General features: G+C 33.0%; 1 protein-coding gene across 1 annotated transcript in view; it reads right to left on the reverse strand.

The window, feature by feature from the left end:
- Positions 1-27,637, reverse strand: part of LOC118195683 (semaphorin-2A-like) — a 625,034-nt gene that overhangs the window by 12,011 nt on the left and 585,386 nt on the right. Inside the window, exons 10-13 of the mRNA XM_085825552.1 lie at positions 19,823-19,883; positions 6,818-7,158; positions 5,096-5,220; positions 4,577-4,728 (exon numbers count right to left, since the gene is read on the reverse strand). Of these exons, the coding sequence (XP_085681678.1) occupies positions 4,577-4,728; positions 5,096-5,220; positions 6,818-7,158; positions 19,823-19,883 (679 nt within the window). The remainder of the gene's footprint in view (positions 1-4,576; positions 4,729-5,095; positions 5,221-6,817; positions 7,159-19,822; positions 19,884-27,637) is intronic.

Below are 27,637 nucleotides of genomic sequence, written 5' to 3' on the forward strand. Positions count from 1 at the left end.
CCGAAACTATTCCTTTTCAACGTAAGAAATACTTTTATACACACAACTAGATGGCAGCACTTGTTACTCCATGCATTGCAAAATTTATTGCTCCCCGCGTTTAACAATTTATTTCGTTTCATATTATTCTGGGGTTCAAGTCGTTTTACAGGTAATTAATGTAATTAATTTATTACACTTTTCACAGTGTGGTTACGTTTTTACACAAAAGTTTAAATTTTTCATTTCTGGTCATTTCGTAGTTTAGTTTGTGCTGTTTAACTGAAATGTTTAGAACAGGCCTTATAGGAAGTAAAAGAATTTTCCATTCCAGTTAATTTTCCGAATTTTAAAAGATTTCACACAATTTTAAAATTTAATTTGCCATGACAACTGTAGATTTTCTTTGCTATGTTTTATCTACTATTTTGCAACAATCAACTCAGCCCCCAGAAGAGCTATTAATCTCAAAACGGCATTTTGCGTCGAATCAGTTTTCAGATTGTTGCCGCCAAATATTATCCCCTTGTATTATATTTAAAGAAATAAAATAACGAACAATCTGCATGAATGCAAGCATGTTTCTCACATTCTGAGGAAACAACGGCACCCAGAGACTGTGTATCGGAAATTTTAAAGATATGCTCGTTTTAAAATTATTTTGCGCTATTGATGTTGAACCGAATTTTATGGTTTAAATGCAAAGAACACGATATTTAGTAAATAAAGGTAACACACAAAACGTTAAAGAAACGCCCCTTTGGACGTAATGTAAAATCTGAAATCTTTCAGGTTTGTTTTATTATTTTCAGATTTTTTTTTTTTTTTTTTTTAAATTTTGTAATTAGAAGTAGATGTCTACAACGGTTGGTTGCAAAAATAAAACCCGGGTAAAGGCTTTTATGAACACTGTCAATATTTTCGAACTTTTTCCTTTGATTTCAAAATTGTTTTCTATAAAATTTCTATCTACATTGTGCTCTTTCGAAGTAAAACGCTTCATTTATATATTTGGCTATAACAAAAAAAAAAAAAAAAAAAAAAAAAAGCATCTATTACGAATCGATAAAAAGGCATCTGTCGTTCATAAAGTGTTCTATCGATTCATAAAAGAATGTGTTCCCTTCGACGGACTGAACACATCTATTTCGGGACAGAAGGTTCACATCGAATATGTTCATTTAAATGGAGGCGGTGAAATCTATACATGATATAAAGCTATACTTAATCACTTTTATGGCTTCTGGATAATATAGCTTTAGTGTTTTTGACAAGGAGAGCTCTCACTGCCATGCTCCGTTATAAGATTCTGAAAGATTAAACAGTTTTCCATACGACAGTATTCATTCTTTTTGAAATCACGAATGGTTTGAGATAATTTTCAAAAATCAGATTCTTGACTAAGCCATAATTAATATTGTTAAAGTTTTTTCCCTCCATTATTGGTTTCAAATTATACAAATGCTGTAAGTTTTGGCTCAAATAAATGGGTAGCACAGTCTTAATCATGTAGCTGAAGAAAGATCACAAGACAAAATTCATGCCTAGAATAAGCGATTGTATAATGCAATCAATCGACTCTCTTCACACCAGAAATTGTAAATTTCATAGGATATTCCGTTACCTTTAATGGCATGTCTGCTACTATAAAAATATTAAGCTGAACTTATCATTAAATTTGTAAACAAAATAAAATGCATGCATTTACTTGATTACTTTCCAATGAAGTGTTAAATAATAAATTAACTTTATAAATAACAGTTTGAAATAAATTTACAGCACTCATACTATAAGGTATTTCTCCCGCCTTCTTAGCATGCCTTCGTGGTGTATGGTCAGCACGCTCGGCGCAGGTCCGTGGTTCGCGTCTTGGCGAAGGCATTCCTTATTTTTCCTCTCTCCTGCTTTTCAAAAAGTACCTAATGTTTCTACAATACTAATTAGGTAACAAAGAAGGGAATAGACATATTTAATACTTTCATTTTTGTTATGTTTCAGTAAGCTTATTGTCTGTCGTAATTTCATTTTATGAAGCCTCGTTTTCTTTGATAACATCAAATGTTTGAAATTTCTAAACACTTTAAATGAATTATCACTATGTCTTGTAAAGTATCACAGAGACTGGGAAAGGGTGTAAAAAGGACCCTTTGATTTAACTCAAATCAAAGTTAACATAAGGCACTACTCGTGTTTACAGAAACCAGTATTTATGTTTTAGATCAACGATAACGAATTTGACTCAACTAAATAACTGTAAGTTAGCAGCGCGCAAGTTGGTTCTGATCTAAAGTCGGCCTGACAAGCTTAATAGCGAAAATAACGCGACGCCAAGGAATGATACTCTCAAGAGAATAAATTAGCAGCATGGCCTTTAGCAGGCAGAGAACACGTTCTAATTTTATCCTCTATAATCTGCCTTTAAATACTATCTCCTTTCTACCTCATTTGAAAGACGCGAGCTACAAATTTACATTCTAGCAGTAAAATAGGATATAAAAAGGACAGTACTGCAAATTAACATAAAATAACTGGTTAATAAAACTTAATGTATAGTCTGGTTAATAAACTTGATGTATAATTACAATTTTTACTAAATGACTGTGAACTTCAAATATCAGCATTTAAATGTATTTTTAAACTCTCCTAATTATCTTGAATTTTCAGGAGACTAAACGGGACAGCAAATAAAAATAAATCTAAGCGGCTGAATGTTCTTAGACCATTATGTTATTCCTGAGGACGAATAAGGACATGTAACAATCACCGGAAAGGCACAAATAGTGTAACCTTAATAACGAACTGAACGAATAGTTAGGATAAAAAAATAATAAAAAACAACAACTAAATTCTTCGAAATGCTAAAAATTAAGGATAAGAATTCTCGAGAAAACATTATTATGGTAAATAATACTGTAATTACTTTAATACGTTGTAATAACTTGACAATAAAGATCTGGTGAATTAAAGATAAACTTTAGTCCAACACCGTAGACAACCTCTAATTCCTAACGAACATCGCAAGCAGAGATGTAACGCACATTAATAATAGTTTAAATATTCAGCCTCCGATTTACTTAGCACTCAATTTCCGTATAGTATTTAGAAAGAAAGGTTTAATGTCGAGAAAATACAATAACTGACCAGTGTGCATATTGATTACTTCTTCGTGACAACATAAATAATTTTATACAACTTTCTCTTTCTTCAAGGAGCATCTGCTTCAGTTGCCTGGTATTCTCCGGAGGGTAAAATGGTGCCACACACGTTCAAAGAGATTTAAACCAGAAAGTACGTTGGAAAAGTCTTTCTGTGGATATCTTCATTTTCCAGGATATTCGTGGATAATTCTTTTTTCCTAACGGTAGTGGGATGAAAGCTTGTCTCTACCTCTCTTCATATGAAACGGGCCGAGAATCGTTTGTCAAATCGAAACGACTCTCAGTCAATGCTATGCAACGTTCAGGACGACAGGGGAATAGGCCATAGAGATGAAGTTGCCTGGCCACAAACCGGGCCACAGCTGCTGAGCTGTATTGCCCGCTGTCTGGTTTCGATCTCTTTTCGCTTTCAGGATGATATATCCTGCAACCGTTGTTTTCCTTGGTCGATTAGTTACCGTTACCATTGTTTTCCTTGGTCAGTTAAAGTTGTTTACCTTGGTCGACCACCATCAACCTTTGTTGCAGCTGTACCTGTTGTTTGGAAGGCTTTCCAAGCTCGAAAAACAACACTTTTATCAGTTCCAAACTCTTGTGCGGCAGATGTCAAATTACGCACCTTCTCAAGTTTGCCAATCATTCTATCACGTGTAAAGGTGCCCTGATGTTTTCTTGTAGCCATACTGGACATATAACCTCATTTTTACTGGCAAAGAAATGCTTTCTCCCTTCCTTTTTAAGCTGCCTTGCACTGCGTGCGCTAACTCCTAGAGTTTCGCGAGTTTTGAAGTTATGGTGCCGGTATTTGAATATGCCTCAACTTTCTACTGAGATGGCGTTTCACTGTACTATCGTAAAAAGCCCTTTTCAACAATTTCTCGGTTGTATGCTGAAAAATGAATTTATTGCTTAAATTTTGCATACTATATTCGCTAATTTCAATCATTCCGAAACATCATCTTTTAAGCTTTTGAATTATGTCTACAAATTAACAGCCAGCACTGCTTTCATTGTCAAAAATAAACCACATTTCTTACTGTAATACATAACAGGAAGGTTGTTAAATGACTAATTATTGATTAGGAGGGCCAAAAGGTTAATCACTGATAAGATTCGGGACGATTACTGATTTTAGCTGCACCTTTTCTAATGTTACTACATTTCCCCAATTTCTTTAAACTGATTGCTGGCTTGGTCAACAGAGACCTCGGTTGATAAAGATTCTAACCATATGTATTTCCAATCAGTTAGTATTCAATTTCGACATCAGGAAGATTAGATCTTTGGAAGTAAGAAGAAAGTTTCATCTCCTTTATTTAGATACCTCCATGGTCTAGACACAAGGATTTTGCAACTGATACAATTCAAGTAGCAGAACGTGGATAATTCTACCGCTTAAGAAACAATTATACAACAAATAAAATTCTTCTGATACTTACCCAGTTACATATGGTTTGCATTCATTATGATCTTTATCCCAACCACAGTAAGGATCTTGTATACATCGCAAGCAGTTATCATATCTTCCCTTGCACATGATTAGATCAAACTGACGGATAAATGAGTCAGAAGAAATGTAGAGAGACTTGTGCTGAAAAGTTAGAAAAACCAAATCAGATTTAATTCCGTGTAACCGAGAGATTCAGGTATTTTTTTTTTTTTTTTTCCAAATGTTATAATGTTTAAGCACACGCAACATAGAAATATAATTGCAATGGACAGATCGTGAATTTAAACAGCAAAATTAGTCACAGTCAAGTTTTAAAACAATAAAATTTGTCAGTGGAAAATAAATACGATCTGCATTTTGATTTATATAGGATAAATGTCAGAAGAAGTAACACACAATAACATCATTTCTTACATTCCCATGTTTGATAGATAAATACTCTTTAAATGGAAGTTCTTATACAGTGTATGTTGTTTGCAAAATACGGTAACAAAGGAAACATAAATACCTTGCTAGAGATTTCCATGGATCTGATTGGCTCAGGCGTTGTAGCTTCAAATATGTCAACAAGGTTAGAATGCTCTTCGCCATCACGGTTGTACCATTCTACAAGCTTATATATAATTCCTTCATCTATTATAAACGAGTAAAAATTTTTATAATATATATCAACTACATAAATGAACTTTATTAATAGAAAATAACAAATTTTAAAACTAATTGGTCCAAATGTTTTCAATAAAAAATAATTTTTAAAGCTATTTAAATAGAGTGAACACGTGTATATTCACCCGTTTCTTTAAGTATAAAAACATTCTAAAATCCACAGCCATTTCTCAAGTTGTCAGAGTCTATTAACAACTGCAGATAGTGACAGTAATCTAATACGCCGTAACACTGTATAGTATCAAAACCTTTTAAAAATAACATGGTGCGGACAACCGATTTTTAGAAAAGAAGCTCATTCAGTATACTCGAATTCTTTTATTCTCTCCTTTCCCAGAATATCCAATGCAAATTTAAACACCTGTTACAACAAATGAAGTCTAGCTTTCTTTCTCGAAATGCTACCTCTTCTAGGAATACTTTACAACAGGTGCAGACTGCCTACTTTAACTGAAAGGTTACAAATTAGGTCATTTAGAAATATACAGGCTTACAGACGCAAGTAAGTAAAGTTTATAAAAGATTTTAGTCATTCCTCCTTCTCCTTTTTACATTTAGAAATATACAGGCTTACAGACGCAAGTAAGTAAAGTTTATAAAAGATTTTAGTCATTCCTCCTTCTCCTTTTTACATTATGTAATATCTACATGAGAAAGATTTATTCAGTTACACTTTTTAATAATAAGACCTTGCTTTCTATAATTTTGTTTCTTCTATTGAACTCAAGAAATGTTTTTAAAATTATGTTAAAAAAAAAAAAAAAAAAAAAAAAAACTTACAACAGGGATATTAAGAGAAAAAGCGAAGATAATTTCTGCGAATGGGGAGGCCATCATTAACAAAAGCTATTCTGCTAAGGTCCATCGCAAGCCAAATACTATCTACTGCTATTAAATACTTCTGTTGCTGTTAAAATTTGCGCAAAATGAGAAGATGAACAGGATTTTCAAATCGAACTTTAACGAAATGGAGACATCATTAATTCGACAACTCAAAGAAGCAACAATTTCAAAAACGCTCAAGTTTTCGAAAATTTTCTCATCACGTCCCAAGTCGAACAGATATTATTCTATGACTATTTTAAAATTATTGTAAGATGACTATTTTAAAACAAAATAACATACAAGAAAAGAAAACACGCTTTTCTTTTATATATTCAATTTGAATTTCCTAAGAAAATCTTAATAGTGAGTTAAATTTTAACTCATTCAGCTTAACATATGACTTTATACTAGATTTCCACAGTGACGTGCTATCCAGCTTTGACTGTAATAATTTAAAGCTAAATCTCGCAAAGTACGGTATGAAATGTTTATTTTAGCCCAGCGAGTTTACTTTGTAAAGAGTAATTTCAACAACAGTTCTACAATATAAAATCTGACCAATTGAAATTAGAAATAGCAAATTATCTCAAATGAAGTTACATTTAATTCAATGAAGTACATTTTAAAAGCAATGAAACTCTCCTTAACTTAAAATGCTTTAATTATGATTGTAAAGGTTTTTTTTTTTTTTTTTTTAACGGCTAGGAGGCAAAACACATTAAAGGTTTCGATGACTTACTTGTTGCGACATAAAATACAGTAAAGGGCAGGCCATCTACTTCTAAGCGGTCAACAACCAGCCTTGACAACTGTATATCCCTTTTGTAGAATACTGGCTTGCCATTATCGTGAGCAACAGCGGAATCCATGAGGGGATGGCCACGAATGAAATTAAGCACGGAATCTGGTAAAGTCTGAGTGTCATTTACGCACAGACCAGGACGTGGTTCCGGGACTTTACTGCTGAGAACAGGCAGCCATGCTGACGACGAAGTCGCCTGTTCTTTGAATTTACCATTGAAAACTTCTTGTATGGACTCTAAACTGAATGTGCAGACAGCTGATCCCGTTAAACCATTCCTGAAATGTCCAAGAAATAATTCTATATTAATTATGAACATTTATTCCTGAATGCCGATACACCACAAATATTTATTATAAAGAATATTTAAGCGATTTTATTGGTATGCAGATAATTAACAAATGTAGCACGATAATTGCAACAGACAAAGTTTCAAGATAATTGGTAAGGAAGGCAATTGTGAAAAATAAATGAACATGAGTAATACACTAGCCTCCAGTTGTCTAATATTTATAGTTCGACCGCCTCATCCGCGATCATGAGCGTAAACACGCATGCGCCATTCGGACCGAATTATTCTCTAAATAGGGTGGAAAGATGGGGACTTTCTTTCCCTCCAGCATAGCTCTTTCCGGAGAAGAAGAGACCTTTCACGTCGCAGCAAGTAATACCCCCTTTTTGGACGAGGTCTATGTGTTTTGGCAAAATGCCAACCAGGGTTGCGCATGAGACGGTCGAACTATACTTTGGGGGGGGGTATTACAGAATTAAAGTTATCAGGGAAGAAAAAAAGACAGACTAGTTCTCAAACGCGTTTGCAGTTGCTTTATGTTACAGAAGTTTTACTGTTCTCCTTTCCCATGAGCAGAAATTCTAGTTGAAAAAATTGAAATTAGCACTACATTTAGTGTTACTTATGTAACACTTTAAAATTAACTGCTACATTCGTAACGGTAGTTTATATTATACAAGGTAGCAAGAAGCCAACTAACACATTTCAAATCTGCTGGAAAAGTAGTTTGTCTTATTGACAGAAATGAAGCAGTAAAGGATAGGAAGCCATTTCATATAGTCAGTCGTAACTGAGTAGCCGGAACATGCAATAACGTATCAACTGTGTTCGCAGTCATTTACGGAAAAATGGCTGAGAGAAGTATGCAACGCAGTCTTAGTGTGCCCGATCTTTCCCGTCAGGAAGGGTTTCTGGAAGGCCATGTGATCTGAAGGAATATCATGAACTATTCAAGAATTCAAACAAACCATTGCTGATTATGTTGAGGTTGCTGGTTAAAATTTTACAGAGGCGCGTGTACGGCAATTTCAAGTCATGCTTATAACTTAACAATGGTGTAAAAGAAGGCCATCGGTTTGACGTAATTTTCAAAAAATAAATATGAAATCTGTGACTAATAAACAGCATCCTTTGATGGATGAACTTACAGAAGATTTTGCTTATTTTTCCGTTTTTATACATTACCTGTAATAATTTGTAATGCATTAATCGCCTCTGCATCACCGTACATAAGTTACTACTATGCATAAACTATGCATATGAGTTTAAAATTCAATGCGACTCAGATATAACTGTGACTTATATAACCCAAGCACCATTATATATGAGTATCTGAATAAAACTAAATCTAATTTAAATGAGCTCATACAGAAAATATTTATTTCCGTTTAAAAATGTCATATCACATTTTGTAAACGGAAAAGTAAGAATCGGTGCGAAGTGTGGAAAATCAGAACTTGCTTTTAAATACGAAAAGCAAAGTAATTAAAAACGTATTGTACCTCTTCATCGCATCTTTTTTTTTTCCCGCTTCTTTATCTAATGCTACTCAGTGCCTCAGCAAAAAAATACCAATGATTTTTTCAAAATGAGCTTTTGATTCTGTTGTCTGTTTGAGTAATAATTATAATAATAAAAGCCTAAAGAATTGTTCACCATCTTTCTTTCCCTTTCCCTTCTTTGCTTCGATCTTAATAATTTGGGTATTTTTCCTCTTAACTTTGATATAGTAGAATAATTTTTTTTTTCATTTTTAACAGTAATTTTGTGAAATTAAGAAACAATTTAAAATACGGAATTTTCATCTCATATATAAAAGTTCAAAAATATGATTTTTTCCTCATTGTTCATAGATCTACAGTCTAAATATCCTACAAATTTCTGATTTTACTTATTCATAATGCTTAGAAATGTGTATGTATGTACGACTAATAACACAAAAATCTCAGTTATAGAAAAACGGAAAAATCTTTCACATTTTATGGTTTGCATTTAGAAATAAAAACGTATATATAATAAATAAATAAATGAACATTTAAAAGTAGTAATTGCTGTCATCTTCGAAAACGATCATTTTATATTGTTGCATTTTTGCAACGTTGCCTTCCCAGTTGTGAAGTATGATTTTGTAGCCTTGTCGACACAGAAAATGTTTCGCTTTATGTAATCAAATTAGTAAAAGTATAAACAGCAAATCGGAATAGCTCAATTATCTCGAAGATGCCGTAAATAACATTTAGAAACACGAATAAAACCGTAATATCGCAAATAAACGTTCAGATGTCAAAAATAACGTTCAGAAAAACAACAACAACAAGACTATCATCGATCAAATAACAAAGATTCAAACAATTTTTGCTGCACTTAAATTGGATTGCCTATAAATGTTTCTTGATGTCCACAACTGCTATCAAAAATGATTAAGTCAAACCTAGAACTAATACTTTGGTCAGCATTTCTGCAGAAAATTCAGGGAAGAGGCTTCAGAGAATAAAAACACTAGTAGACTTTTCATAAGTCCCCCCTCCCAGTTTCATCACTGGATAAATTGGATATTATGTCTCTTAATGATGACGGTCTGCTGAGCTCCCACAACACAATGCGCCTCTTCCCTTCCCTTTTCCTCTCAGACTCCCTGTATAAGGGTACTGAATTTCCATCTCTTCAAAGTCAGGCACCAATAAGGACTTATTTCCTAGTATCCGGAATAGCGCATTATGCTAGAGCCATATAAAACACTCGAATATCCGAATATCTATGTATCTAGTAATAGTCTCACTTCCGGTCAAAAGTCAGAGTGGTAATAAACCCTTCTTGAAAAACGCAGAGTTTCCCGGAAATTTTTGAAAAGCAGCTCCTAAGTACCACACTTCCCAGTCTGTGAATGAGTCATTCCCAACCCAGAATTAAATCAAAGTTTAACTTGAAAATTATGGAAATTTAGAGAAATATCGATTTCAATTAAGCAGCATATGAGCTGCTATATTAGTATGGAACTTAAATGCTTTTCCTTGGAAATCAATCAATTGGTTGAATCAGTCAAGAAATATTTTCTTTTGCATTTCAAATTGACAGAACTTTTGAAAACTTAAACTAAAAAGAAAGAAAAAGAATGTTCAACGTTCAATGAATTTCGAAAGGCAATAGCACCGATCCATCTTCTTCATTAAATTGCAGAGACGAAGCATAGGTAAAGAAAATAAAAATACATCACGGGCAGCTGGTACTAAGTTTACTTGTTATTTAAAAAATTATCATCTGCGATTTTTCTTACAAACACTTCTAAGCTCAAAATCTATTCTACACTATCACCTACATCTATAATAAGTAATGCCATTTCTGCATTTTATTTAAACTATCCATCGACACAGCATTCAGCAAATGCAGATGAAACTGAAAAAAACAATAATGGAAGCTATTAATGGAGTTCCGAATAACATACATCAAGTAAAACAGAAAATTTGAATTGCTTGAATGAATAATGTACAGTTTACAAGTTACCTTACAGTGTGCTTATACAATGCCAGACTGGTTGGCTAATTAACGATAAAAAAACAAAATCTTTGTATTTTTGACGCAGAGGTAGTTAATATGCTTCAGGACCACATGTTGGCACACCTAATTGGCAAAAGCTTCATACCCTGCGGATTGATCGTTTAATATCTGCTATGTTGAAAACGTAAAAAATACGTAATTAAGCGAGGGAAGTCTTTTTTTTTTTCCGGAATAGGGACCAAAAAGATTAAAAGTAAATACAACGCGGTGGTTTATCCGTTCTTGTGCTAAATGAAGTTCAGCAATTAACGAACCTCGGGTTAATTGTATTTGATATAAATATATAAATCTTCTCAAAGACAAAAAACTACCTGAAATTAAAGCGTAGAGGTTTAATTAGTAACGGTTAGCCAATATCGGCTCTAATGCAGTTTGTTGTCGCCGGCTGCAGACCAGAAGGTACGTAAGACAAAAAAGTGAGGCGACGTGGCGTGCATAAATAAAATGTTCTGAAAAATAATGTTGAGGCTGCATTTTGTTGCTTACATGATTATCAATCGAAAGGGAACGACTGCATATTATGTGAATATTTATTTCAGATTTTATTTATTTTATCGATAACATTATGTGCTAAAGAATAAAATGGATTTTTCTCATACAAAATTAAGGAATTTTTGTTTCAAAAAAATATATCTTGTATTTCATGCAACCGATTTTATGAAAATAACATTTTCAAAATAACTCAAGGAAGAATGTATAGGAAAGTACAGTATTACCAAGAGAAACTATCCGAAATTAGTATAATGAAATTTCTTTTGGAAGTGAAATCTATTCAAATTTTGCCATTTGTAAAAAGGAATAATCTTTAGGACAGTGACCATAATAATGCAAAATAAAGAAATCTGCCAGTTATTAAAATCTACTTTTCTAATAAAACATTGTATCTGTTTAAGTACTTCACACATCTACTGTTTGAGCTTACCAGCGGTCGAGTAGTAAAGTCGCTGAACATTGGTAGTTCGGTCCAAGGTTCGAATCAGGCGAACGGGCTGGCTGCATTGGAGTTTTCGTGGTTTTACCTATGTGTAACATGTGTACTAGTCAATTTCCCTCAGAACGCTCTCCACGAAGGCACCCTTCCCTTAGGGAGATAGCCCTCGAGGCTTTGCCATAATCCCATAAACAAAATCAAACCTACTATTCGAAGTCAAGCATTAGAGAAAATGCTAATTTACGCATTTTAAAACAAACAAATAAAAGCTATTCCAAAATATATAAAATTATTATAATTTTGCGGATTAAGGATATCTTTTCCCGTCCACTGTTATGATAAAATTACAGTTTGGTTTGCACTATACAGCCCATTAAGGAATTCTAAACTTTATAAAAAGGAGTTCCAAAAGCGCCTTCGCTTCACGTTTCTCTCTCTCTCAAAAACAAAACAAAATAAAAAAAAAAAAAAAAAAAAAATAATAATTAACATGTGCTCATTTAATAACAGAAGTTATTCCTACTACAGTGTGGCGCATCATTATGATTTAAATAGTAAATAAATAGTTACCCCGCTTTCGTTTTTTTTTTCCTTTTTAAATCAACACGTTTTAAAACCACCACTTGGAGATTTTATAATGGGAATGGTGTTCCTAAGAGTAAACAAAGGATGGAAAACTTTGAATTTTACTTTAAAAATCAACACAGACCTTTTCTTCCTATCTCTCGTTTTTTCTACAAGTTCTCTAATATTCAGAGCGTCTAGTGCATCAACAATTTAGCGATTGGTTTAATCATTTTCAACCCTTCTGAAAACAGGATATTTAAAAAATGTTTTTGAATTTCAACTGACCATCGGGATCTTCCAACTTTCGCAATTTTTTTCTCTGAGGTTGATTAAATGAAAAAGTTTATACAACAGTTTAAAGTCAATATTTTACGAGCAGTTCAAGAGACAGGACCTGAAATTCTAGCAGGAACTATGGAGAATTCTCTTGATAAAAGTCATAATGTTCCCCATTTGCCAGACGTTATAAAATTGCATAAACATATTTGCACAAATTATACTTAATGTTTAAGCAGTTTTTTAAAAATAATATCTTTTTTTTTTAATTCTGAAAAAGAATTACGTGTTACTTCAATTAAAACATTTATGTGTTATTCCATATTTCAGTAACCTGATAATACCTTCTACTGGAATGAACGCTAAACTCTCATGGCCTAATATGCGTCAACGATTCTACACCTACTGCATCTAGTATTATTGCCCTATCCCATTTTAAACAACTGCATGGCAATGCTAAGCGCCGGGTGATATTAAATTATAAGAGTATAGTAATGCTATACAAGATAATTACGTTTATTTTAATGAAAATGTAGACCACGAATCCTAGCAGAGTTAAATTACTGCTTTACGGAACTGATTTGTTTTTGTATAAATATGTAAAAAGTAATATCTCATATCGCACTACTCGCAATAAATATTGAATGTAAACTGTCTAACACTATTCTTCTATCTCAGATTATTGAATATTCTACTGAATCTTAAATATAAAAAATATTTCACATTCAGCATCAGCGGCATGTAATATTTCTTACGATATATCTTACTATCCTAATCATTATCTTGAGCGCGTACGTGCAAATGAAAGAGTCAAACAGTGTATGGATATTTTCCAAGACAGGAGATGTCATCATAAAGCATTAAGGCCCTAGTTTATTCTTACCATCCAGTTCCAAGAAGGCGAATTGACTTATTCAAAGGTGGAATGAAGAATTTGTCTCTATCAACGAAACATGGAATTCAGGAAAAGAGAAGAATCTGAAGGGTTGATGATTAAATTCGATTAACATACTAGGACGCACAATACTATTTTAACTTGCCGAGAAATTGCAATAGCATTCTCAAAAGGGAATATTTTCCAATTATTGGCAAACACAGTACACTTAATAATGCATTTTAATGAGCATAAAGCATTTCAAAATTAAGAAGCAAGCTTTGCAATTATTTTACGGTAAACCTCTTCACGACAAATGCAGAGCAGCGCGAGGCTTATTTAAATGGGAGACCGAAAAATGTTTGGCATTTAAAATTAAACACTGCGACTGCCCTTCATTGAACATTCAAAATTCCTAGTGCAACTCTAGTTTATTAATTAGTATTCGAATACTCGCACAAACAGACGCAGTAGTCGAGCTATCCAAGATTCGGAAACACAGAGGCGATAAATTATTACTCTGTCCGAATTAGCAATCCATAATTTAAGAGGAGTGGAAGTTTTCACTTTTAATTAAAAATCTTACTTTTCACGATACATATACAAGGGGTGGGGTACTGGAGGGTTGGAAGGGGAAGAATTTTACTTCCCCTTTCCCTTGAAGTATCAACAAATTAATTGGGGCGCGAAAGCAACGGTACGATCTGGAAGTTCGCCTCATTAGTAAAGACACAGTTTTCGTCAGCATAGTCCATGTATCGTATTGATTGATTCGAAGTGCGACCGCTAGGGGGCACGATGGTGTGGTAATTGGCATGCATTACGCAGAACAGAACCAACGAGTTAAGGTTTTTGTGGGGCCAAATGCTGTACACAGCGCGGAAAACTTTTGGACAAGTTTCTATTTTTATTAATTTAAATTTTAATTAAATTGCTCGCATTCTTTAGTGAAGATGCGTTACAGTTATGTTAATTAAATGCATAAAAATTTTAGCAGTTCGCCTTTTAGTACTAAATAAAAATTTGAAAGACGTAACAATATCCAAACAGACCTGATATTGAAATACAATGGCATTAATAAATTTTACAAACCGGAAAGAAACAAGAGTAGAAATTTCTAAAAATATGCAATTTGTAAGGTAATCCTTCTGTTTATGACGTTTGAAAAACCGAACAATTTACAGTTTACTCAGCTATGAATGGCATCAGGAGGAAATGGTTCTGTTCCGAATACCATCAACAAATGAGATCAAGAAACATCTCGAGAATCTACGGATAGCCGGAGGTGAGGAAAGAACACGTATCATTAATAATCATACGTGTAATCTGTCGTTTCCAGAATATGGATGCTAATGTCGTGAAGGAAGAAATTTTTCTCTTCACAATGAATACCGAATGGAATGAAACATGTGGCATTCAAGTTAACAAATTACAGGGAATAGTTAGGAGATTCTCCCCAGTAAACAGAATTAATGTCATGAAAGGCGAATAATAAAAATTAAACAATGAAATCTGAGTTTCGAAATTTATTTGCAACATAACACTCCGCTAAGGGTGATGCTTCACGAAATCTACTTCTATTTCATGCATTAAGGAGAGACAGGAAGCTCTACACTTCCTCCGCAGGCTATAATTTTAAACCTGATCTAATTAATATATCATCTTCAGCTGCAAGGAACATTCCGTGCTTTCTGTATATGTAATAGAAATGCGAGATAATTTTCCCTAGAAAGATCGTGGAAATTATTCCTCTCAAGACAAATAGCTTTTGTACGCTTTCCTATAGTAAACAATCCCGAAATTAACGAAGATACGCATAAAAGAACACATATAATAGAGTGCTATTGGTTTTATTTGCCACATGAAGTGATATAATTTGAAAGTACGCTTGCCATCAAGGAATTAATAAGCTACGGAATTAATACTACAGATTAAAAACTTCAAAGGGGGAGATGAATAAATAAATATAATACATATATGTATGTCAATAAAAGTTCTTACGTGGCTTCTGTTTGCGTAACCGTTGGGAGTAGACAAATATACTTCCATCTATACAAATGATTTAAATAAGGCATATATTCATGTTTTGGTACTATTAAAATTCAAAATCAAATTCGTAAAAATTAAGAAATCTTACTTTTTTATACAGTTTCTTGGTTCCTGTAATAATATACAGTAAAAGTTTATATCCGTTCTAAACAAATAAAACACAAAGCGTTTGACATTAGACAAAAATTGAGGGAAACATTTAATTTTGAATTTTGAGATCATGTTTTTCTAAAAATTCAGGGGTTGTACAAAAATTGAAGAGCGCAGTGTTTAAAACCTGCATGCGACTGAAAATGAAATATCAATTTAGGAAAAGATTTTTGATGCTAATAGGTTAGGCATGCAAACTGTCATGCAAAGTCATCAAAATCCTATTTTATTTATTATGTATATAACCTAAATTTTGTATTCTACATTATGCATACTATACTCTATGTACGTACCATCAAAATTTCTGTTAATATTTATATGAATTAAGTTAATATACGTCAAGTATATGTCAAAATTATGCATACATCAAAATCAAAATTTTTATTGTAATATAAAATTTTAAATAAACATGGTCCCACTTGAGTGAGCAATAAAGCTGAAAGTCTTCATGGCTGCACAGCTGCTCACCCAGTGGTCTCCTGTCATGAAAAGTTTCTATCAATTTCTGCGGTACAGTTTTCAGAAGGAAAAGTCAAATCTTAAAAAATGAGCCGATGACATCATTTGAATGATGTCAGACGATGAGAGGTTGCAGAGGAATGTCACAGTCAGAAATAGCCTGAGTCCTAACCATTACTCTTTCCGCTATATTTTATTCCACCTACGGAATCGATAGCAAATTCAACTAACTGTATCTCGAACACCTATAAGTAGATGTCTGAGCTACTGCTCATCAGTATGGCCGCTTTCCGTGTCGCAAAGAAAGATGCCACTTGTCAAACTGCATCCGATTTTGTCGCGTCAATGAGTAGAGCTGTATCTTCGTAATCTACTTACAGCTGGCTGTACACAGTTTAGCTGAATGCAGTCGTTTGCATTCTATGACGATTTCGCGCGCACCGGCCAACTTATGTTGATTTTGGGATCACCTCAGATGGACTATACAGCAATTGGACACTGCGTTCTTTAAGGTTGAATCATAATTTGGTTTACAGAATGGCACAAATGGTTTTTCCCTGGAGAACACCTTAAACGTAGTATCATACGAATACCATCCATGAAATTTACGCATTCAAAAACGGTAATTTGATGGTTTGGTTAGGAGTTGCTGTCCGTTGTTTTACAGATCTGTACATCTTTCCTCCTGGTAGAGTGAATACGATACCGTGTAGAGATCAGGCCTTTGTTCAGCATGCTCACCAATTTCTTGCGGTCTTACTTTTATTTGGAAAGGTGAAGCGTAAGTTCACAGGGCTCGCACTTCCGATACTCGCAAACCCTATTTCGTATGGAATTTCCATCGAAATCATACAAATGGAATTTCATCGAGAAAATATGAAGTAAACTTGGAGGATGTTTAATTTCGCTCAAATATTTTCCTTCTTTATGAGGTAAGAATGTGCCTGCTTCGTGAAAGGGCACCCCACTAACGATCATAGATGATCGTACTCTTCACATCAAGTAACACTATCAGTTGACTGTTTCAGCAAAACTCATTACAACCCATACTGACAGATCCCTACCAAAGAACTTTTTACCATAAAAAAGTACATGTTTTTGTTTATCACTATTTAGTGCCTGCTACTTAGTGATTAACTGCTTAACGATTACTGTCTTTCTATTAACTCATTCTTTGTAATATGTCACGATCTCTTAAAAGTTTCATTGAATTAAAATTAATATTTTTCTCTTTATCCCTTTTATCACTTTGTTGCTTAACTTCTGGATCAGTGGATCAGTAGTTTTGTAGCGAAGCCATCGGTTCGAGGACCTTTACTACCATATATCACTTAATTTGCATAGCCTCAAAACGTAAAGTTCATGAAAAATCCGATAGACGGAAATACATCGACGGAGTGAAGCAATTAAATGGCAAACAGACTTCATGAGTGGATTTTATTTGATAAAACTCATTAAGTATAACACTGGTGACTATGTGAACCAACGAATAGCATTTCCTTTACTTTCTTCATTTAAGTCCTTACAACACAATTAAGAAGGTTTTAACATTTCATTAACATAATATTTACAATCGAAAATTTCCACTTTTCATCAACATTACAAACATTGAGAGTAGCATGCTCCTTAAATTTTTAAAGTCACGTGAAATGTTTTCTTGTCTATATACACACATACATTAAAGTATCGATTATGTCTTGAATTTTCACTGCAAACCCGAATTTTTTAAACTTCGTCTATGTATCTGTCTCCTGAGAAATAAACATTTAAAATATGTATACTTTCTGTGCACATAACAGTATACAGCCATTTACTATTTTATGTATTTGGAAAAAAATGCAACCTGCCTGCGTTTTAAACAATGCAACACTACCTGCATGTACTCCACAAGTTAAAGCGAATACAGTCACGTGAACGTTTTATTGTAGTTTTTAACTAGTGAAAGTTTATGAAGTTAAGCGAAAGAGACAATGCTGAGATTCATTTTTACTATCTAGGAACGGAAGCTAGGTTTATGGCTAACACAGTACGTGAGGACCTTAGATACATGCCCCAAACTTGCAAAAAATTTTATGCTTCCGTAGCATCTAATACAAAGAAGAGGGGGGGGGAGAGGGAAGTACAACTACGAAATCTTAACTAAAGTTAGCTGATGTAATAATTAGTGCGACTTTCCCTTTTGGACTTAACAAAGCAATTTCTTTCTAATTTAATGTAGTCATAATAACTAAGAGCGTCATCAAAATAAAATTCAGACGCGAAAATTGCGTACAGTCCCAAATTATGCAATGTAATTACCAACATAATCTCCTTCAGTGTAGAGAAAGCGAGGCATTATAATATTTTTTTCCCTTTCTTTTTTTTTTAATGGAATTGAAATAATTTTAACGTACATACTTGTTATTCATTAAATAATTTAAGGTGCGACCTGGACCCGAGTTACATAAATATATATAAATATATTGTTTAAAAAAGCTAAAAGTAATTAACAGCATTTTGACTACAGCATAAAATTTTTTAAAAATTAAAATTAACAGAAAATAATTGAAAGCCTGCAGATAAGCATATACACTTTCCAAGAAAATAATTTTCGTGTAACTCGAGTATGTCAAAAGAAATTTACATAAAATTTATACATACAATGCCACTGAGAAATGTTTATTTAAAAAAAAAATTAATAATTTCGGATTTTAACGCAATAATTTTAAACATGAGCATGTTAATAAACAAAAGTCAATTTGTTAAGACTGAAAAAAAAAGATACCATTTTTAACAGCTTTTTTTCCCCTTCGATATTATTTTGTAGGGTTTATTTTAATTTTTTAACGGTTATTTTTATTTTGGAACAAGCCTTTCCTTTACTTTCTCATTCTCCACTTACATCTCCCTGCCAGAATGAGTTTTCAGGATTACGATTTCTGTAAATGAAATAGAAATCAGTATTTAAGCTGAAGTCTGAATCACTTCACTAGAAGAGCTTAGAAAAGCTTAGAAGAGCGTGTTCTGCCTTCCGGCCACGTTGTTGCTACTAGTCTAATCTTAGTGTTATTCGACCGTATCGTTACGTGCCTGCTAGTATACGCCGGTGATCTTAAATAAGGGCTAACTCTGTTAGTTAATTTTGTGCAGCTTCGGCTGGTTTATTTTATTTAATATTTTACATTAGTCTTATACTTTCTATCCTGAGTTAAAGCCGAAGTGGAGGCTTATTGTAAGTCCGAAAAGGGACAATCTGTTCATCTATTTTGAGTTGAAATAAAGGGTAAATTAACCCTTCTTTGAAATTGTTACTTAACTGAACTCTGCAATTAGTCGATACACAGTTCTGAAGTATTCTAACTTTCAAGGAATACTAATTTAGCTAACATATTACAATTTTCTCATAAAATTCGTATACATAAATGATGGAATGCGGAAGAAAATCAAAATGCTTCAATAAATACATTTTTACTTGGAATGAAAAAACATTGGTAAAAACAATTTCTTATGTCGTAGGTTACAAAACGTTTTTATCAGTGAACAAAAATAATACAGGCATCTGAAAGTTTTTATTGTATGATTCTAAGAGGAATCCTAGGAATGTAACTTTTTTTTCTTTTTTTTAAATATAGCGGGGACTACTCATTTTTGGGTTTGGCCACTCTTAAGGGCAGAAGTTTAAAAAACATTATATAACTTCAGTTTACTTTTTATTTACGTGAAAAATTATGATGCAACTGCAATAAAATTATTCGAAATGAAATGGAATATTTTACATTTAAATATTAATCACAATTGAAATACACTTACATGGAAGTAGTAAATACAGCATAGAACTTCTGGTCATCTTCTGGATGCTTGTAAATGTCCTCTGCAAAAACACGTAGAAAAAAAAAATTATGTCTTGAATAGTGAATAAAAACATTTAAAACAAATACATTTTATTTTATTTTATAGATTCTAAAATTAAATGTTTTTTAAAGAAAGTGGTGTGGACGAAAGTTACTTAGTTAAAAATGAAAGCTAACTTCCAAAATTTAAAAAAAAAAAAAAAAAAAAAAAAAAAAAAAAACTGAAATGTTTCAGATTTTAAATTACGTCCAAAGGGGCGTTTTTTAACATTTTGTGTGTTACCTTTCTTTATTAAATATCAACCATAAGATCCAGTGCAACAGCAATATCGCAAAATAGTTTTAGAACGAGCATATCTTTAGAATTTCCGATACAGAGACTCACGCGCTGGAGATAAAAATGTTTTTTCTGCACAACGTTGCCATTGCTCGCTTTGAAATCCTTGAGTTTGTTAATCAAAAATTCGTCAAAGTTTTAAAAAATAGGAAATCGATCATAAAACAAATTTCAAATTTCAAATTTGGTCTTCCACATACTCATATTCGTTGGAGGATTACGTTATTCAAAATTCGATGACTCTATGTACCGTTGTTTTATCACAATACGAGAAATATACATACATTTAAGCAGATTTTTCATTATTTAATTTCTTTAAATATAATGCAGGACTCTAACATTTTGTGGCAACAGTTTGAAAAGTGAACCGACATTTATGAGTCCGACGCAAAATGCCAAAACGAAACTAATAGTCCTTCGGGATTCAAATCCCTTTGGACTAAAAACTTAAAAAAATACTTGAAACAGCAATTAATTATTAAACGCTGACATCAAATGCCGTAGAGACTATGAAGACGGATATAAAGGGTGTCTCAAAAGGTCGCTGCCGAACTTAACATGCTAGTATGTCATACCATGAAAGATTTACCTAGGAACTTGTGTCCCAAAATTCAAATCAGGACCACTAGAAAGCAATGTTCGCAGGCTTATGGTGTGATCATTTAGGCAAAGGACGTTTTAGGAGAAGGATGATTTGGTTTACTAACTCAGTTCCTTATGGACATTTTTGTGACATTCTGTGAAAAGAGTGTTATCGGATATCACGGCTGACTTTCCAGGTTTCAGCAAGATGGAGCACCTCCACAGTTTAGCAGCACTGTGCGGGAATACCTCGATAGGACACATCCTGACCACTAGATTGGCAGAGGGGGACCAGTCGCATGGCCACAGCGATCTCTCGACCTGACTTGTCTAGATTTCTACCTTAGGGATACATGAAATCCATGGTGTACGAGACGACCGTAACGTCTATTATGGATCTCGTCGGCAGGATTTTGGAAGCGGCGGCACGTGCCCCTGACACACCTGCCCATTTTGAACGGGTCAGTAAATCCCTGTATCGACGTTGTGAAGCACGCCTTGTGGTGAATGAAAGGAATTTTAAATATCTTCTATGATTTTATTCAATTAAAGTCACATTAACAGCTCTTTTGATATTTTTCTTTCTTCCCCTGTACCCTTGCGAACATTGCCCACTAGCGGTCGCCGTTCGCATTTTCGGACACAAGTTCCTATGTAAGTATTCTTTGTCATGGTATGACAGACCAGCATGCTAAGTTTGGCAATGCCTTTTGAGACACCCTGTATATCTGTCAGAGAATTATTTGACAGAGGAAGAACGAATGCAGAAGCATATAAATAATATAGCAGTATTCTGTTATGCAATTTAAGGAGTTTGTTTGCTGAAAAACTAAAACATAGCTCCCATTTAGGCAGCAAGACCTTGCAAAAGTGCTCTAAACATACTAGAGCCCAAAGTTAACTTTATTTGCATTATTTATCTGAAACTGTTAAAACTGAACAATTTTATTTGGAAAAAACCGAAAAAGTGGACATCGATTCATACAATACAAAATTGTATTATGAAATAAATAAAACTGAAGTAATGTACGAGAACGAAATTTTATAAAAAAAGGAACATTAAAAACATCTAGGAAACATTAAAAAATTGACGTTTATAGGGAATATGATTTCCCTTAACTCGTTTGCACATATCACAACGCATTTTCACGTTCGCAATAGCAGAATTAATTAGAATTTGGGAATGTACGTTGCAATCTTTCACGAATGGGATTTTTAATCTTTAAATCTTTAATAGAGTTATGCGTCTTCAAACAGCTTTTCCAAGGGTATCCAGTAAGTTTAGTGTATTAAAAGATCAAAGATACGGATAACTAATTTATTCGCTCGCCTTCTGTTTCAAGGAAATCTTATATTAGATTTTCACCACATGAATACTCCTTGTCCCATATAAAAAAATTCACATCCCCGTGCACTTCTGAAAAATTTTGCTTTGAGTTTTAAGACTTACGTCTCGATATTTCAAGCCAGGTACCGATTATATGTTGGAATAGACGTACTTCAGAACTCCAAATGATCATTATTCCTATTAAATTTCGGGTTTATACCGCTGTAACGGACACATTTCCTCCTGCTGGTGAGAAGTTTCGTAATCCAAATCTCTCATCCAAACGTGTTTAGAAACATATATTCAGTTGAAATTTGACTCAACATTAAACAAAAAGCAGGCTTATTTTTGTAGACTCAACTCTGATTCCGTCTGTACTAATTAGACTGGTTCGCTTTATTACTCAGTGGAACACAAATTACTGTCTTTCTGGCACACATAATTGTCTCATGAGTACATTTTGCAACAATGCAAAAACTACAGTGCTGGCGGCATGTTCTTAACTTACTACTGAAATATGAACAAAAACCGATGATTTGGTTTTCTTCTACAGCCTCCTTTGCATATGATAGCACTCGATAAATTACCAAGACTATTTGTCACAAAACAGTTATTCATCTTGCCATTTCAATAAAAATGTATCTGCATCTGTAGGGCCAAAAGCTCTGCAGTTCAATATTTTATACGATACTCCGGCAAAATAAACAAAATTAAAAAAATAAATAAATAAATAAATAAAAATCAGAAATGTTTCAGATTTTAAATTACGTCCAAAGGGGCGTTTTTTAACATTTTGTGTGTTACCTTTCTTTATTAAATATCATGTTCCTCGCACTTAAACCATAAGATCCAGTGCAACAGCAATATCGCAAAATAGTTTTAAAACGAGCATATCTTTAGAATTTCCGATACAGAGACTCACGCGCTGGAGATAAAAATGTTTTTTCTGCACAACGTTGCCATTGCTCGCTTTGAAATCCTTGAGATTGTTAATCAAAAATTCGTCAAAGTTTTAAAAAATAGGAAATCGATCATAAAACAAATTTCAAATTTCAAATTTGGTCTTCCACATGCTCATATTCGTTGGAGGATTACGTTATTCAAAATTCGATGACTCTATGTACCGTTCTTTTATGACAATGTGAGAAATATACATACATTTACGCAGATTTTCATTATTTAATTTCTTCAAATATAATGCAGGACTCTAACATTTTATGGCAACAGTTTGAAAAGTGAACCGACATTTATCCGTCCGACGCAAAATGCCAAAACGAAACTAATAGTCCTTCGGGATTCAAATCCCTTTGGACTAATAATAAATAAATAAAAAAAATCTGAAAGGTTTCAGATTTTAAATTACGTCCAAAAGGGCGTTATTCTAACATTTTGTGCGTTACCTTATTAAATATTATTTTCTCCGTACTTAAACCATAACATTCAGTTCAAGAGCAATATCGCAAAATAGTTTTAAAATGAGCCTATCTTTAGAATTTCCGATACACAGTCTCACGCGATGGAGATAAAAATGGTTTTTCTATACAAGGTTGCAATTGTTCGCTTTGAAATCATTGAGTTTGTTTATCAAAAATTCATTAAATGTTTACAAAATATGAAATAGATTATAAAACAAATTCCAAATTTGGGCTTCCAAATGGCCATATTCGCAGGAGGATTACGTTATTCAAAATTGGATGATTCTAGGTACCGTTGTTTTATCACAGCGTGAGAAACATACATACATTGATGCAGATTCTTCATTATTTAATTTCTGTAAATATACTACAGGGAAATAATATTGGGTGGCAACAATCTGAAAAGTGAAACAATGCTTGTAGTGAGTTAATGCAAAATGCCAAAACGAAACTAATAGTCCATCTGGGCAAATTGCACCTTTGGACTAAAATTAAAATAAAAAGAAAAATCTGAAAGATTTTAACGAGCACCCAAAAGGGTTTGTTATGGTCATTTTAAGCTCCCGCTGAGCTCGCAGTCTTCCAGTCTGCTGCTGCATTCGCTCCTGCTTACTTGTATTTAACTTCATAGCGTGTTAATTATTTTCCCAAAATTAAAAACAAATTACACTAAAAATGGGTCATCTTAACACAAAACAGTAGGTGCAGTATTTTGGATAACATAATTTACTCACACAGATAAAATGCTGCAAGCCTTTTATGTCTGCTGCAAGTATCTAGCTAATTAAAAAAACTCCTTGTCGAAAAATAAATTAATGAAAGAAAGAACCCATTGTTTCATGCTTCATAATCGATATCATCTGACGATTTATTTTCCGATTATTAGAAATAATTCAGTAAAAAGTAAAATTAATATTTTTAGCGAAAGTAATAAAAATAAACGCCATTGATTCTTAATGTGTTAATCAATGAAGCAGAAGAGCAATATCGAATGGGTCAAAAAAAAAAAAAAAAAAAAACAGAAGTTTAAAAACTATTTTAATTTTTCTAATCCTTTCATTTCAATGGATTCAAACGGCTTCCAATACTAGAAAGGGGAATCAAAATCGTTTGACCTTCAGTGGAATTCCATTCCTTTATATCTGGAAATAAAGAACGCGTAACTTGCATCATTAAACATTTGCTCCGCTACGATGCTCTAGTTTCGACTTGGATCCGTTAGAGAGCCGATGCGTCGCTAGGAACAAAAGTAGAAGTCCTTTCCCTATTATTTGTATTGAGCGCAAGTTCTTAAGATTCCGTTTTTTTGGAAGCGAACCAAAAGAGGAAATAAAGAGTTTTAGATTATCTCCAGCGAGTCGGCCGAAAACAAAATGGATTATAATCAGTTCAGCAGGGGAAGGATCCTTAGCAGGAAAAGAAAAAGATGACTGAGATTACTGAATTTTATTCCATTGTTCACAATAATAAGAACCTAATGATCTCTCCTGTAATTTTCTCACGGTGTCTGAAGAATCTGAAGCGCGCGATGTTAATGTTTGACGCATTCAAACGAATTCAATGTAGCGAATCAGAGGGTTGCTGAAGTATGAGAATTGAATTCATGTGCCATGTGAGAATATTACTATTATTATTATTTTGACAGTTATTATTTTTACTGCCTTATATCATTTAATATTCCATTGTCTACATTTTTCATCTTGTAGTGTTTCTTCAAAACGTTTTTCGAATTCTGTTGTCAAACTGTGAAACATCCTATCAATTGCAATAATATGAAAAAAATTTTGTTTTCCGCCATGAATCCCCAAATGGATGGTGAACATGTGAATGCTTTAATTTACGTCAGGTGAGCTTTTTAGTTTATGTGGATTCTCCGTCTTGATCTACGCGATAAAACTCAGTTGATAAAAAAAAAGTAAATTTAAATTATTTAACTTACACGCTTTATTTTCATTAAAATATTCCGCCACAAAAGCGATCCTACACTGACAAATTTTCGTAAAATTTCATAAATGAAAGTAACATCTGCCACCTTTTTTATTTTTGCATTTTGATGACGTTTAAAAATTAGCTTGGCTTTATTTTTTACTAGCTAACTTCATTATATTTTATTTAATATTTAAAAATGGGTCCCAGTCTTATGGAAAATGGGTCTTAAGGAAACAACACATATCATTCGAAAATTGATTATTTTTCATTATAAGGGTGGAAAATCGATTCGAAATATCGGTAAATTAGTAAATTTATCCCATTCTACGGTGCACTATGAGATGAAACGCTTTAAAGAAGAAAAGCAGATCGAAAAAAAAGAAGAGGTCATCCGGCAGAATTAACTCAATGTGATCAGAGATTTAAAAACCAATTGTGAAAAATCCAAATTTGTGTGCTGTAAAGATTTCTAGAGAATTTAGTGACAAATTTTCTACTTCAATTTTACTTAAAACTGTTCGACAAGTACTCAGGATCAGCTGAATTACATGGGCGCTCTGCTCGAAGAAAAGTTTTTGTAAGTGTAAAAATAGAAAGCTTTTTCTTTTATTCGCATTAGGATTAGGTAATTTAGTAGTTACTGATAGAATAATGAACCATGCTCTTTATTTAAATATTTTAAAAGATAATTTAAAACTATCCAACCGAAATTTAGCTATCGAAGACAATTTTATTTTTTATCAGGATAACGATGCTAAACACATAGCCCTCAGAGTTCGTTCAAAAGTTCAATTGTTCAAAAGTTCTGAAAACAGCAACTAAGTCACTAGATTAAAGCCCAATTGATCGCATTTGGAGAAAATTAGAGGTTAGAGTACAAAGATACAACATAAAAACGAAAACCTCATTAAAAACAGGAATGATGGAAGAATGGAGGAACATTCAGGCAGATACTACTAAAAACAATTTGTGAACTCTAAGCCCAGATGTTTGGAAGCTGTCATAAACGCTGCAAAATACTTAGGTAACAGATATACTACAATATATACTAATACGTGCGCATTTCTTTAAAGTGTACGAAGAGTTTCGTGAGGTACCTTTTCCGTTACTTTTTGATTAATGATTCTCCCTCCCCCCAAAAGTTTACTATATACATAAAATAACTAATGTATTTTTGCTAAGAGAAATTTATAGATATTAATAAAAATTTCTCATTCTCAAATATTAATTTTTTAATGAATAAAGTAATATTTCACTAAAACCCTTAAGTGTACAAACACTTTTGGGAGCCACGGTATGCTTGATATGAAAAAAAAAAAAAAAAAAAGTCTAATTTACACACATTATAATAAGCTTACCAAATAATTACTTTACATGAAATAAATTTATACGAACATCATTTTCAATTAAAGAACAATAGCATGCTATATAAAGGAAAATACCACAAATAAATGAAAAAAAGTTATATATTTTATTAAATTATATGCTTAATAGATTATTTCAGTGATTAATGCTTATGATAATTTTTTTTAATGTTCAGTTGACAGAGTATCTCACTTTTTAAATGTTAATAGCAAATGAAAACACTGGATTTAATAATCAAATTTAAATTTGATTTTTTCCTCGGCAGTCTTTAGCGATGCTGCTTTACCCCCAATCAGATGAAGAACAAACAAACAAGTGCCAACTAAAACGAAGGATGTATGCTAACTGAAAGTAATTAACTATATTGCGAAATTCTTTACAACATTTTTTCTCTCAATACTATTAGAAAGGTAAGTTATACGATTGTGGAATTTATAGCTGTCGTTAGTAAACATTTCGCTATCGTTCTTCAATAGACTAGTACTAAATTCAAATAAATAAGTGAACGAATGTTTATTGCATAACATTCCTTACATATGAAAACTATGATAACTAATCATACCATTTCGAAAAATATTAATAAAAACAGCAATGAGTAAGGCATATTAATTAAACAATCGGCATAACTTAAGTATTAGTTAGGCAAAATAAGAAAGGGGAAAATCCTGCCAGTTCATTAAAGATATGTTCTCATCGAAATGGTACATGTTCTCCAATTTTCTTTACTTCTGAAAGCTATATTCTATATAGTTCTTGTGAATATTGAATGAAATGATTTCCCCCCCTCTCAGCAAGACAAATTGCATTATCCTTGATATA

Source organism: Stegodyphus dumicola, chromosome 10 (genome assembly GCF_044657685.1).
Source record: "Stegodyphus dumicola isolate Sdum_Otavi_A_Nest chromosome 10, ASM4465768v1".
Taxonomy (NCBI): domain Eukaryota; kingdom Metazoa; phylum Arthropoda; class Arachnida; order Araneae; family Eresidae; genus Stegodyphus; species Stegodyphus dumicola.